Source organism: Phalacrocorax aristotelis, chromosome 3 (assembly GCF_949628215.1).
Source record: "Phalacrocorax aristotelis chromosome 3, bGulAri2.1, whole genome shotgun sequence".
In the NCBI taxonomy this organism is placed as follows: Eukaryota; Metazoa; Chordata; class Aves; order Suliformes; family Phalacrocoracidae; genus Phalacrocorax; species Phalacrocorax aristotelis.
Window position 1 is genome coordinate 125,634,381 of NC_134278.1, and position 14,796 is coordinate 125,649,176.

Consider the following 14,796-nt stretch of genomic DNA (forward strand, 5'->3'; position numbering starts at 1 on the left):
TAGATCCCTCTGCAAGGCCTCTTGTCCCTCAGAGAGTCAGCAGCACCTCCCAGTTTGGTATCATCAGCAAACTTGCTAATGGTGCCTTCAACTCCTGCATCCAGATCGTTCCTAAATATATTGCACAGAACTGGCCATAGAACCAAGCCCTGAGGGACGCGGCTGGTGACCGGTCACCAGCCAGATGTAGCCCCATTCACTAACCCTTTGAGCTCTGCCCTTCAGCCAGTTCTTCACCCAGCACACCATGAACTACTTGAGAAGAGTTCAATGTACACTAAACCTAACTGAGCATGTCAGTGTTCCACTTGGAAGTGAAAGGTGTGTGGAGCTAAACCTCTGGACTTCTAGTCATCAACTCCATCTTACCCAACTGCCTCCAGATAATTACTATGCAAAGATAAAACCTGGGTTCCTTAATTCAAGAGAAGACAAGAATATACTATCATGATAAAACAGACTTTGGTCTGGAGTGCGTATCAGGATATAAATCACTAAGCAGTTGTTTAGATGCAGTATTTACTCGTTTCTTTTCCTAAGGCACAGCTCTTATTTAAGAAAAATGAACTGAGTTTAAAAACAGCCAGAAAGTAATATTTTCAGTGATCTTTTTTTCTTTAAAGTCAGATTTTTATCTTTCTAATTCTCCTTTGATTTTTTTTTTTCATGGACATGTGTCCTATTTAAGAAAGAAAAAGCATCAGTAAAATTGTAACTCTGATTAAACAGCTAGAATTTGTCAGTCTGATTCATATTCTGTGGTTGTGAGGTGCAATGTAAGCCTGCCAGTTCCCTGCAGCCTGCCACCTTGTTAACTGATTGATCCCAAAAGAAAGTACAGACCAGTTAATAGCAGTGCTAACATATGAGCTTCACTGGCAGCCAAACAAATACAGCTAGTTTCAAATCAGTAAGTAGACTCAAAAAGAAATGATCTTTTATTACACTCAAATTACATTTTACAAATAAGAACAGTTTCACAGTAGCCTTATGCAAGGCTTGTCACTTTGCCCCTGTTTTTTCACAGTCAAGGAATCTTTTGACTCACCAGTGTCTAAAATGTTTTATTTACCCTTAAGCTTGCTATCTTGAGAACTATTAAGATTTTTCTTAAGCATCTGTTATTCTCCCTGGCCCACAGCCGTGTTGTGTAGGATTAGTGCAAATCAGTTGTGCAAGAGATGTGTATAAAAGACCTAAGATAAGGATCCTTCCACATATTAATTCCTTTGGATCATCATTGTGAAGTGCTGTGTGAGAGAGAGACCAGAAACTGCTGATGAGTGTCACCCCCTCCAGGAGAGACACTGATTTGCTGTCAAGTAGTTCAAATCAGCAAAGAAAACTGAATTGTATTGGTGCAAAAAAATCGATCTCCCTGCCTCACACTGCACCTCGGAGGTGCTTTACAATTTTTTTTTTTACTCCCCAGGATGCAATTAAAAACTGATTTTATATATCATGAAGTTAAAAAAAAAAAGCCAAGCTACCTGAAGCAGACACTCATTAAAATAAAAATAATATAGACCTTTCTTTTCAGACAGATTGAGGCTTTTTTCTCCACAGAAAATTATTACTTCTGCAATTAGTGTGTTTTGAAAGGTCCAGAAGGTTAGATTTTCAAAAGCATAAATGATTGCTGGAGGTAGCCTTAACTGCTTTTTGTGCCTTTTGAGTCTCCTTTGGAGAAGACAAAATACCTTGTAACACTTCTATTATTCATTAGTATGTATAATTCATTAAAATATTTTGTCTGACTCCTGGCCCTCTCTCCAGTTTAATGCCGTGCACGCAGTAGGAGTGTGAATACAAACTTCAAATACATTTTTCTTCTTTTTTTTTTTTTTTTTCAGGGACACAATAAAATCATAACCTACAGCAGACCTGTATATTTTTGTATATTGTGTGGCCTTATTTTGCTGTTAGATGCTGGATCTAAAGACACAAACCCTCCAGTTTATACAATGTATGGCTTGAAGCTCTTTTCGCCTCGATCTCTCCAGTCAGCCAGAGACCATGTAATAGGTGAGTCAATATTTTTGCTAGGACTGTAAAAATGAATTAAGTGTTAGCTGGGGAAGTCTGTTTTTTCCCATGTTGGCAATCAAATGCATGTTATGGAGGTGCAACTTTAAGTCAAATTGATAGAAACATTTGGAATGCCTTAAGATGGGGGTGGGGGCAGCTGGCAACCTTCCATCACATAAAAGGAGTTCTTAATGAAATGAGGCTCATAGAAAGGTCTCTATAGAAAACTAACAGTCACTGATGTTATTAGCAAAAGACATCATCTGTGAAATGCAGTTAATCTTTGGAAGAGCTTGTCTGTGTGGAGCAATTACTGCAGCATAAGCTGAGTTTGAAATTTAATGGAAGCTAATCCATGCCAAGTCCTCAGGTGGACATTGGTCCACTCATGAAGAACATGGTGCTTCTTGGTTTAGTGTAATCTTGCTGTCCACGCGATGAGTTAGTGTGGAGCACCACTCTGCAGTAGCTCTTCCAAACTGTTTTCTTCTGGAATGCGTCCTGAGGTGGCTGAGGACATTCAGGTATTGCCCCAAAATGGGACTGATGGTCCTTTGGCACTGATTTGGAGCAGCTACAGCTGGAAATACCCTTTGTGTCAGGAAACTTCTTCCTGTTACACACTCGCAGTCTGTAACTGTGATGCTGCCCTAGTCATGTCACGGATACGAGTGCTGAGCTGGACTCCAGTCATGTAGTGCAACACTGTCAGGTATGGAGGAGAAAAGTTAAAGGTTACTGTAGAAGTTGTGAAAACTTCCCAAGAGCTGTGTTGTAGCGTACCGAAGATGACCTGTTGGTTTGTGAATTTAGAACTGGGAAAACCTACTGCAGTAGAGATAAAAACTTTGTGATATGTATGACCTTTGAGGTCTTCGTTCACCTGCAACTGTTGTACTTGCTTTTTGCTGTACTCAAGTCAGGCTATTACTGACTGAAAGGCATACTATTTTTAGGAAAGCCTTCTGGTCCTTTATATGGGTTCATTGACTCCCAATCCTTCTCACTAGAAACAGGGGAATAATGAAGACCTGCGTCTCACTTATTTTCATTAGCTTCTTTCATTACTTTCCTTTGGTCTCATTAAAGTTTCTTCTTACATCTTATTTTCTCTGCCTGTCAAAGGTGAACAGTAAAAATGCTGATAAATAATTCAACAAGAATCTTAAATGACTCTTGGGATAGAGATAAATGAAAAACTATAGCAACCAGTATAAGAAAAAAAAAGTGTGGTTATAAATGTGCTAATTTTGGCTGGTCTCAAAAGAGACGGTGGAGCTGGTTCCTGAAACAGCCTGGAGGGGGTGGGGGAGAGAGGAAATACAGGCTCATCTCCCCAGTTGGCATCTGTTTAACAAGACAGGGAGAAGAAACCATTTCCCTCTGCTTGTCCCCATTCTTATTTTGCCAGCTCTGGGAGCCGGCACGTCTGTGGGTGTATTTGTTCAAGTGATGTTTGGTGCCACGCTCTGGCAGTTCCTTGCTTTGTCTCTATGGGAGCCCCAGCTTCTGGTTGCCATCAATCCTTGCAAGCGTTTACAGCGCAGCTACTTCCCCAAGCCATGGCAGTCGGCATCCTGCAGCATCGTGCTGTGCTTTGCGTACAGATTCCCTTAGGCACCGAACATATAGAATCGGTTTGTGAGGGAAGTTGGCCCCACCGAATACCGATGGAGCATTGCTTTTGTTTTGAGGGTTTGCCCATTTGTGAAGTATTTCTGATATCTTTTTGTTGGTTTGTCGTCGGATGGTTACGTTTTAATTTATATTTTACTCATAATTTACTGTAGTATCCAGAGCTGCTATGTCGGGAAATCAAGGGGTTTGTGACTATATACTACAAGTACCAAGGAAAGGAAGTTTTCTATTTCAGGTGTTTACTATGGTAAGAAGCTAAAGTGTTGGAAGTCATAAAGGACTTACCAAGGAACTAGTGCAACGCTGCATAGCATACTATCATAAAAGTCTTGAAACAAGGTTACAAAAGAAAATCAGTGGAAATTTGTTAGATGTGTAACCCAATTACTTTGAAAAATGTGGCTTTTCATAGGTTCATTTCTTTTCAGGCAATCTATTTAGGGTCTGATTCTGTTTTGTTTAAAATTGATGGTGGTTCTGCTACTGATTTATATTAGTTGAGGGATCATGGCTTTAATTCATTCTAACTATGGCTTTCATCTGGAATTCCTTACTTCAGTTGACCTTTTTGCTGGATTAACATACGTAGTGCAAGGAAGCGCTCAGCCAGCCAGCCTCAGGCACAAGGTGCTACAGGTGTGGTTAGTGACAAAAGTAGTTACGCACTTACTGTATGATAGTTTTTGTGATGAAACCATTTCAGCATTAGACAGATGAGTGAAATCATTTGGCAGACTTCTCAGAAGAGTAAGTATCAGGTGGTGGTAAAATTTTGTCATCCCAAGTCCTCTGCCTGCTACTTTCAGCAATGCCTGAGCTTCTGTCAGGAGAAGAAAGCCTCTGTGAATGTTACCCTCTGGTACTATTTCTCACTGAAATAACGTGGGTTTTTTTCCCCCCATGAAAATGTATGTAGTATGTATGTAGTATTACACAGCAAGTGGGCTAGTGCTCAGATATATAATTTTTTTTTAATAATAATTTTCTAAACTTTTAAAATTATTGCAGTGACATTGCCACGGAGGAGTTATTCTGTATTTCTCAAAGGACCCCAAGTTTCCAAAGTCAAAATTTGTGTTTCCCTCCTAAACTTATCTGGTAGCTGCTTGTTTAGAGGAAACCTTCAAACTGTGGCGATAAATTCCAGCAGCTCGCAGAAGCATCTCCTAGTGGTCCAGCTCTAAAGGTGTGGTTTTATATGGAGGCATGTGATGCATAAACAAATTCTCTCTGGAATTCGTAATGCAATTCCGACTGATTAATCAGTTACTTTTATTGTCTGCTTCCCACAAGGGAAACTACTGCTCCTAAATTCAAGTCTTTTGTAAGTGACAACTGTTTATTTTCCTCTCTGGTATGCTACTTTGTGCAGGATGAGAGAAACAAAGCTACCTTAGCTAAAGAAGTTGTTAAGATTATTCAGGGTATTAATAGAGAGAGGGTGGAGTGAGGACATTGCTGCAGTCAACCAACTTCTCCCTCCTTGTTTACGTTCACCCCTATATATTTTGGTGTACTGACAGTATAACGGCTCTGGCCTTGTCCTTCCTTCCTCTGCTCTTATTCAGCTTTTTCTGAGGTTGCTACAGCAAAGGCAGTTGTTTGAACTGTATGTCTGGTCTGAGATGAGATCTGGCATTTCTGCGAGTCCTTTGCTCGAGGAACAAGGTCTCCTGTAAGTTTTCAGCAGTGAGTTTTTGGGACAGTTGATCCCACGGCGAGTCCACATGGCCTGCTGGGCAGTTTGCTGTCGTGCAGTTGTCTGTCTTCAAGTGGTCCTTGTTTGGCTTGGTATGGCTTCGTGGAATATCTAAAAGAGCAGCAGCGTAGTCAAGGAAGAGGAGATTAATAATGGCATGTGCATGTAAAAAGATTGAGAAGACACTATTTCCTCATGTTCTTACATATATATAATTTCTGCCAGCGGCAGGAAGTCATGATGAAGGGCACTTTGTGAATGCAAGCGCACTTAAGTGAGCCCTGTCTGTGTTTAACACTTGATAATGTCATTTTTTTCTCCTGTGTTTGACTTCCTCAGCAAGATTTGCAATATTATATAGCAGTGGTGTATAATACAATGAAGATAAAAGCTGTCAGATGAACCGTGGTGTATTGTTTTATTTTAGCACAAGATGCATTAGTAAGAGGAGCTGGGAGTAAAATGTGAAATTAGGATTCAATAGAGAACACAAATCCTATTGTTACCTTCTTAAAATTTGACTGGGGTGGGAAGGGGGATAAGTTGTACCCGGGTTTTGTTTAATTTGCTTTTTACGAGAATGAGTAGGAGGAAACTGCAGTCTTCCTAGCATATAAACTTACAAATGCGTGCTTGTTCATGAGGAATAGTGGCTGACATGCACCTCTGTTCTTTACCATGCAGAACATCCTGGTACTAGTACAACAAAGCAGTAAGAATACGATTAAACGTGTGCACGTATCCTTGCAAGTCGACAGTATTGGAGACTTGGGTCAAGTTTGTGTTTAGATGCTTTGCTAGACAACTGTGCTTAGCATTTTCTAGGGTGGAACTAGGAGTAAATGGATGGGAGGGAGGAGTGGCTGGAAATGAACAGAACGTAAGACTAGCAGCACGGTTACCTGAATTATGACTCCTGCTTTTCCTTAACTGTCAGGCAGCCATTTAAATTAGCATTGCTCTTTAGAAAGAGACTATGTAAAGATGTTAGACTGGGTTTTACTACTGATTCTTTTGAACTGTTTTTAATGTTCTTTCACTACTGCAAATTTAAGGTGAATCCTGCGGGAAGATGGGGAAGTATTCTGGGGAAGTTTCGCTATAGGCTTGTCCCATTTTTACATACTGCTTTGAGTGTCTGCTGTTGGTTGCTCGCAGAGGCAGGATACTGTGATAGCCAAGATCCTTAGGATCTTAGCCATAAAAATATTTTCAGTTTGTTTATATTGAATTGTTATACCTGTGCTTGAACCACCTCAGATCCAAGGAAGAAGTTCCAAAGTCTGCAAATTAAAACTTCTGTGCTTTAAATAGAACAAATATAACTTTGAAAGTATTTGAGAAGCAGTAAGGAGGCTACATAATGCTATTTTATTATGCCGCTGTCTTTATGCAAAATAAAGCTTAAAGTTATCCTCTGAGCTTTAGTTTCTTACATGTGAAATAGCATAGTTTATTTTGAATACATGAGAGGGGAAGTGTCACCATTGCTGCTACTGTGCTCACTTGAGTAATCTTCAGAATTTATTGCAACAATTTCTTATTCTGGTATGATGCATGTTTTTCTGTTCTCCCTACATTGTGATGTATGACTGTGTTCTAACATACACCTCTTTTTTTTTTTTTCTTTAGTGTTTTTATATTGCTTTCCTGCAATTTCTCTTCTTGGTCTTTTCCCTCAAATCAACACCTTCTGTATATATCTTTTGGAGCAAATAGACATGTTGCTCTTTGGCGGTTCTGGTAAGTAGCCAGTTGCAGCCTGAGCTATCCCTTTCTGGGCTTATAACCTCAGATTAGAGTGAATTATTGCATGTGTTAAAGCATGTTGCATGTTAAAGCTCAAACAGCTAATGGTATTCATATAACAGTGGGGTGAATACTAGTAAGACCCCTCAACTAGATTTCTTTTTTCTTTTGAAAAGTTGTGTACCAGTTGTGCTGTAGGATGCAGAATGTCATTAACATCAAAGAGCTCTTTCCTGGCATGTCCAATGTGAATCTTCACTACATTTATGAAAAAGAAAAACAAAAAAAATTCTGTTAAAATTCCATTTAAAAAAATAATTTTAAAACCCTGTTTGCATTGTTCCATAATAAGGATGTTCACAAGATATTGGATGTGTGTGTTTTTATTTTATTATTATTATTTATTATGTGAGAGATGGTGCATCTTTTTTTTTGTTGGCAGTGGTAGTTTTTGGTTTTTCATTATAGCTTAAGTAACAGAGAAGATAGGGATGCATTTACACTGTCATCTTGGTTTGTATCAGAAACAAACTTCCTCCTTGTTCCCACTGAGTACATGTTGTTTTGCATCGTGGAATGATGCCAGAGTATGCAAACTGGATTCCATTTGGATGAAGCTTAAAATAAAGGTGCACTGTAAGGATGCACCTCTTGCACTCCCAACACTAACGAGCATGCAGTGTTTGTGCGACCAGACTAGAGACAGTCTGCAGTAAGGCATCTCAAACATGTATATCATGGATATGACACTGCGAGCACTTCTCATTCCACAGACCCACGCTTGCTGCATCGTTCTGCTTGCTACTGTAGACTTAGCCTTTGGCAGGTCGTTAAAACTAGTACAGATGATACGGGTTTTCTTTGCTTTTTGTCTCATAAATACCATAGGAGACCTGGAGGAAATAACATGTTTGATAAAGTCCTCATCCTACCAATAATGATGATTCCAGTGTATGTTGAACCCTAATGAGAGCGTGGTTTTGCAGCCCCTGTGTCTCTTATTGTTTGGTCTCTACTGAACTCCTAATTCTGTCTGACAGCTTTTCCTACCCTGCTTCTGGGAGCTCTCAAAGGAGTTTATAGCAAGAGATCAGCTGGCATCCTTCTCTCTCCCTTTAAGTTCATTCATGTATCTTAATATGGTGCAAATCATGGTTGATGGAGCAAGTTAGGATGCTTTTGGATAATAACAGAGCCTGTGTCCCAGGAGCAAAGGGAAGGAGGAAAATTCCACGTGGAGTTTGACTAGAAAATTGCCAGTTTTGTAGATCACCTCATTCCTTCTCAGTAACGACATGAAGAGGCATATTTTGGCAAAACAATGTTCAGTACAAAAAGCAGTAGTGTGAGACCTCAGGTCAGTGGAAAACATGTGGACTACAGGGGCATCGGGTTTTCCGTCTTAGCTGTAAACACTTTTGTGAGCTTATTCGGGGTGCTGAAGGTGTTCTTTCAACAACCAGCTTTGTGATATCTGATTTTAATCTCTATACCTCTCGTGATGCAAGAGCTGTTTCTTTTGATTGCACATTCTCATTTAGGAGGAAATTAATGTAATGTCTGTATTTCAGCTGCTGCTGGGTTCATATCTGCACTATACAGCATTTCCCGAAGCTTTGTGGTTCTGATTGTCCTGTATGCTTTCTGCTTCAGTGCAGTGAAGGTAAGCCAGAAAAACCACACTGCAAAAATGGAAAATTTCAAGCTCAAAATTTATAAAATCTAGGGAGACCAGCATTGTGTGGTGCTATGATGTCGTTGTTTATCAAGGTAAGCTTTACAAGCCATGCTTCAGGTTCTGCCTATTAGCTACACTGAAATTGATTAAAACTGACATAGAAATACTGGAGTAAATATGTGTCTAATACCTGTGGCTGTTTGCCTCTTATATGTAAAAATCTGAAATGATCCATTGAATTTCCCCTACAAAGACTAACAGCAGCCTTGACTTAAAAAGCTGCAACTCTTATGGACCTGTGTAAGCCATGCTGAATTTGGTCAAAATGTATAGTAAGGTCCATATTTCTGAAGGAAAAAAAAGAAATGCTTTTGTTGCTGCTTCATAACAGTATGCCTAAGCACTTAGGTGTCCAGCTTGCGCAGACGAGTGGACCTTCTAACCCAGTAATGTGCCCGTACCCACAGGGAAATGCAATTTAGGAACTTAATGCAAACCAGATGACTGTTTGCCACTCTTTTCTGTACTATTCCACCAGTATCCACAGTTGTTGGATCAGGGGTGCTGGAGAGTGTGTCCCTGCTTACTTCATTTGCTACCTGTGGACTCGTCTATGAATTTGTGGAGTCCCTTCCTGAAAGTGCTGGTCCTGTCTGCCTCCACCACTTTGTGCCAACAAATTCCAGATGTTCACTGTGCTCTGTGCAAAGCAGTGCTATCCTTCATTGATTTTAAACTGATCTGCTAATTTCACCAAGTCTTCCCTACACCTAGAATTGCAGGATTTGTGGAAGATCTGTTCTGCATTCACCATATCCACTGCCTTTGCAGTTTGATAGGCATCAGTCATATCCCTCCCAGCCATATTCTTTTTAAACTGAAGAGTCCCAGCCTTTCTAGTGTTGTATTGTAAAGCAGCTGCTTGCTGAGGAGTAGCTAAGTTAGTTGCCCTACTCTGTGCCTTCTCTTACTCCATTGTGACCTTCAGATGTGGAGACTAAGTTGCCTATGGTGCTCAGGGTGCAGGTGTGCCACAGCTCTATATGCTGACAAAATGACTGGCTGCCTTGTTCTCGGTACCCTTCCCAGGGATGCTCAATGTTGAATTCATGAAAGGCAGCTCCTGCCTGACCAGCCGATATCCTTCTATGACCAGGTGATCCGCACCTGGTGGATGAGGGAAAAGCTGTGCATGTTGTCTGCCTGGACTTTAGCAAAGCCTTTTACACCGTCACCCACAGCATCCTCCTAGAGAAGCTGGTGGCTCATGGCTTGGACGGGTGCGCTCTTGGCTGGGTAAAAAAGTGGGCGGGTGGCCGAGCCCAGAGAGTTGTGGTGAACAGGGCTAAATCCAGTTGGCGGCTGGTCACGAGTGATGCTCCCCTGGGCTCAGTGTTGGGGCCAGTCTTGTTTAATATCTTTATCAGTGATCTGGATGAGGGGATCAAGTGCATCCCCAGTAACTTTGCAGGTGACACCAAATTGAGCGGAGAGGAAATGGCCTCAAGTTGTGTCAGGAGAGGTTTAGATTGGATATTAAGAACTATTACTTCACTGAAAGGGTTGTCAGGGATTCAAACAGGCTGCCCAGAGAGGTGGGGGAGTCGCCATCCCTGGAGGTGTTCAAAAAACATGTAGACTTGACACTTCAGGGCAGGGTTTGGGAGGTTGGACTTGATGATCCTAGAGGTCTTTTCCAGCTTTAATGATTCTATGATTTTTTGGCAGATGCTGCATTTAGAGCCATATTCAATCTAAAGCTTTTTTTTTTTGCTTTTGACGTATATGTCCTCTGCATTTTTTGTTTATTTAAAAAACAGCAATGAAATTTTCATTCCCTTCAAGTCTGCCTTAAAATTCCCAGTGACCACAGCAAGACCAGAAATTCATCTTAGATCTGTGATAAAATTTATCCTTTAAGGGACAGTCTTTTCATTACAGGCTAGATGCTGTCAGTGCTTGTGCAGGAATGTGTCAGGATTTGCCGTGACTTACAAGCCGCTCTTGATACCTTGCAGGCATACGTGAGAATATGCTTTATGGTGCTCCACATGCATAGCACACACAGAGATCCTAATATGAGGTTCTATAACAGCCAAGGATGTATCATGTCAACACCCAGGCTGGTGATTTACACAGAGGAGAGGGGGGGGATCAGATGTTTCTTTAAGGGAATTCTTTAAGGATCATAAGCATTTCTGTAATGGCTTTTAACAATTTTCCACTTAAAATTTTGAATAGGAGCCTTAAAACAAAAAAGGTCAATTACAATGCCTTAACGATGTCTTGGAGATGATCAGAGCTGGCTGTGCATGTGTTTTTAACCGCTCTCAATAATAAGGTAAAGTGTGTTAAGCCACCACTTTTTCTTGCCCCTGGATGGCTTAAGTCCATAGACAATAAATTATGGCAACTCAGCTGCTGAGCAGTGCTGTGTTGAGACACTTTTAATGTCTTTGAACATGTGGTGTACTCCCAGGGAATCTCCTGTAGCAAGGCTTGCCCATTATATCAGTTATACTGGTTTGACCTGACCCAGCTGTGTGATGCTAGAAAGTTTAACTGCTTCCTAAGCAGTTTTCTAAAGTAGCTAGTATTCCTGCTACTGTTTTTCCAGCTATATTAATGATTTGGAAGCTGGCACCTGGGATGGAGAAGGTGGCTTTCTGTAAGGATGAACAGAGTGCGAAAAATCTGTAATGGGGGAGGAGAAACAGTGAGAAAAATGGAAAGAGCTATATGGAAGGAAGGAATTGAGGTAAACCACTGTTCAACAAGCAAATATCAGGGGAAATTATTCCCCCCCCCCCCCCCCCCCCCCATGGTTAGCAGAGGGTGATTCACTAGTTGAGGGTAGGGAAGTTGTGTGATCGATACTTCAGAAAATAGTTTTGTAACCAGTATCAAAGAAAAGCCTCTTAAAATATTCTACAGATGCTTTTCTCAGTATAATACATAAATTGCAGCATGGAGGTGGCTTTGTAGATAAGCAATCTCCTCATGGATTAGACTTCAGACTGCTTAGAAATATGCTTTTAGTGCTACCCTGAAGTTGTAGAGTGCTGTGATTTACAAGATATCTGTTGTAAATTACCAATATTAAGTGCAGACTTTCTGTTCACACAGAAATTATAGTTAATTTTAAGTTTTATGGCACTGTTCTTGCAAAGGCACTTTTGAGGAGGTTAACTTGAAGCAGGTAAAGATGATTCCACTCGCTTCAGCTTATACTCTGTCTGCTGGAGTGCTTGAAATGTCGTGCGTATTTTCTTCTAGAAGCTATGAAATAAACACTGTGTTAACCGTCCTTGTTCTCTTTGGTCAGGTCCAGATTTTTTTCTTTTGGACTGTTGTCTGTAGTACCATTGCAAGAGAATTATTCTGTCAGACTTACTCTTTGGTTGGTGGAGGAGTAGGAATTGGCTTAAATGTAAGAAAATAATCTGATCCTGAATCAGGACCACTGTGAAAGGTGGTGTAATACCCCTCTAAGAAACCAGAACTATTTTGATATGTAGTGAGCAATAACTTCTGATCCTAATCAAATGAAGGTTTGGATTTTTGGTGCCTGGAAATGGCAGAGTTTAACTCAAAACTGAATAAATGCTGTAGTCTGTTTCATTGAGGTGTTTGCATAGCGGTGATAAGTACATGGTTTTCTTTATGATAGAAATAGCATCTCTCCACACTTTCACTCCACAGCTATTCTTTATTTTTTTATGTTTATTTTACTTCTTTCCACTTTTAGTCATTTTGGCAAAAACAAGAGAGCAAAATTTTCAATATTTATGGAGGTCAAAAAATCATCACAGTAAAAAAGATTCAGGGCAGGGAAACATGATAGGCTCTCTCTGGCACAGGATTTGTGGGTTGTAAAGCTTATTTCTTGGTTGAAATGTAGCATCCTCAGATGTAAACTCTGTTTATTGGCAGGACATCTTATAGCTCAGCAGGTGTAACTAGCAGAGTTCTATTTCCTGAAAGAAATTGCAGAGCAGAATGGCTCTCCAAGTTGTTCTGTGCTCTTTACCGAAAAACTGCTCACATCAAATGCCCAGGCTGAAGACCCATTCCAGCGGCATCAGGCTTGAGCCTCTCCTTCCTTAACTGGTTTTTGTGTTCCAATTATTATCTTACAGGGTGAAATAGTCTAGCCTCATTTCTCTGTGCACATTAATTATTCCAAAAGGTAAGATATTATTCCATAAGAAGTTAATTAGAAGAATAATTAGTTTACACAATTTTCTTTTTCATTAAAATAAACAATATTCATTTTATAATAGATCTGTGTTCTTAAGTGAGTTTTTTCTGTTCGTTTTTAGAACAGAAACTATATGTGTACAATAGTTTGATTTAGTTGCAGTCAAATTTTGAAATTATTTTAGAATAGCAAATCCACAGCAATAAATTCTTCGCTGTAGAACTCCAATTTTAGGAATATTAAGAAGTAAGAATTGAGCAATTGTGTTGGGGTGTGCCCACACAATAGCGTAAGGACTCAAGTTAACTTTCAACACACGAATATAAGCTCTGAGAATTGAGACAAATCGGCCTGTGCTGAAATCCTGTGGCTTGTCCAGACTGTTTTTGCTGTTGAATTATGTTGTACAAAACCAACTGAGAGTCTCTGTGAAAAGGCAGCTGCGATATAGACACATCATTAGTTTAACTTTATAATTGTCATTGATTTTTATTCAGATAAGTTGCCTGAGGAAAATGATTATACAGTGTTCTCGATTGAGAGTTCATCCTATGCTCTGCAGACAAAATTTGGCATGCATAATGAGTTCATCTGGCCCTGCCACTCTTTCTGAATGACCTTGCAGCATCATGACCAGAAATGTTTCTCTCTCATGGCTAAAAAGCACATATTACCTGAAGGAGGGACGGGCAGATCTCTAGTTTTGTGCTAACAGTGAATGTGCAGGTTGGATCATGTGGCAGGCTGCTTTTATGTCCCAGCACAGGAATTGATCAGAAGCATATGATTGTGTTTTTTATTGGCTGCATACGGCTCACCTGGCAGACACAGGGTGTTATGTGACCAAACATGCACTTTCCACACAACTAAAATAAGGGACAGTCTGTTACAGGGCCGGGTGCAAACTCACCGCGTGATGGGGGAGGCCTGTGTTTGAGCTGTGCGACTCAGACTCTTGGAGGAGGAACAGGGACGCGTTGTTCAGAGGCGACTGAGAAGCGAAGGGGTCCCACCCCAAGTGATGGGCTCGGCTCCTCCAAGTGCTCCTCAGCAGCTTTGCCCTTGCTTGATGTTTGTGTGGAGGAGCTGTGGGTCTGCAGTTTGTCGGGACCTCCTCTGGTGGTGCTACTGCTCGACTGATCGGTTTTCTTTTTGTTTAAAGCTGGCAAATTAAGGAAGAATAAAGACAACCAAAAATAGTTCACAGTAGGAAATGCACAGTATTGCATCTAAAATTATAACAGATAATTTTTTCCAGAAAACCACAAAACACAAAATACAAAATAGCTGGAATTCCAGGCCTCCATGTTTGAGGTGTATTAGAGGCCTTGAGGACTGATGGACAAGACACTGCTCATTGCTGTTGTCAGTCAAAGGAGTGTGTTGTGAGTGGGGCAGGTTTTCAAGTCGCTGTCTGACAGAGCTGGTGAACAGAAGTCATTCCTTATGATGATGATGCAAAGTCACCTGGACAGATTTCTTTTACAGTCGTGTTATCCCAGTGATGCCAAGGTGGTTTGGTGGCAGCTTTCAGGTGCTGTAAAGCATCTCTTCATACACCTTATCCCATGACTCATCCCTGTCACAAGCGATGTGACACCAGCTGCTTATCCAGCCTTACGTACAACAACGCTGTGAACTTGATTTCACACAAGAGAGAAGATAAATGTTTTAGTTTCTGAAGTGCAAAGACCTGAGTTTCTTCTGCTTCTGTTGAGATGTTCTTGATCTCCCAGGCCTCTGTTTAATGATATCATCATTCCTTATGCAGTTCTTTCCAGGTCCTCAATGAACTTTCATTTA

General features: G+C 40.6%; 1 protein-coding gene across 1 annotated transcript in view; it reads left to right on the forward strand.

Moving 5' to 3' along the window:
• The window catches only part of PCNX2 (pecanex 2), a 162,137-nt gene that overhangs the window by 48,138 nt on the left and 99,203 nt on the right, over window positions 1-14,796 (forward strand). The window contains exons 13-15 of the mRNA XM_075089486.1: window positions 1,854-2,025; window positions 6,998-7,108; window positions 8,686-8,777. Of these exons, the coding sequence (XP_074945587.1) occupies window positions 1,854-2,025; window positions 6,998-7,108; window positions 8,686-8,777 (375 nt within the window). The remainder of the gene's footprint in view (window positions 1-1,853; window positions 2,026-6,997; window positions 7,109-8,685; window positions 8,778-14,796) is intronic.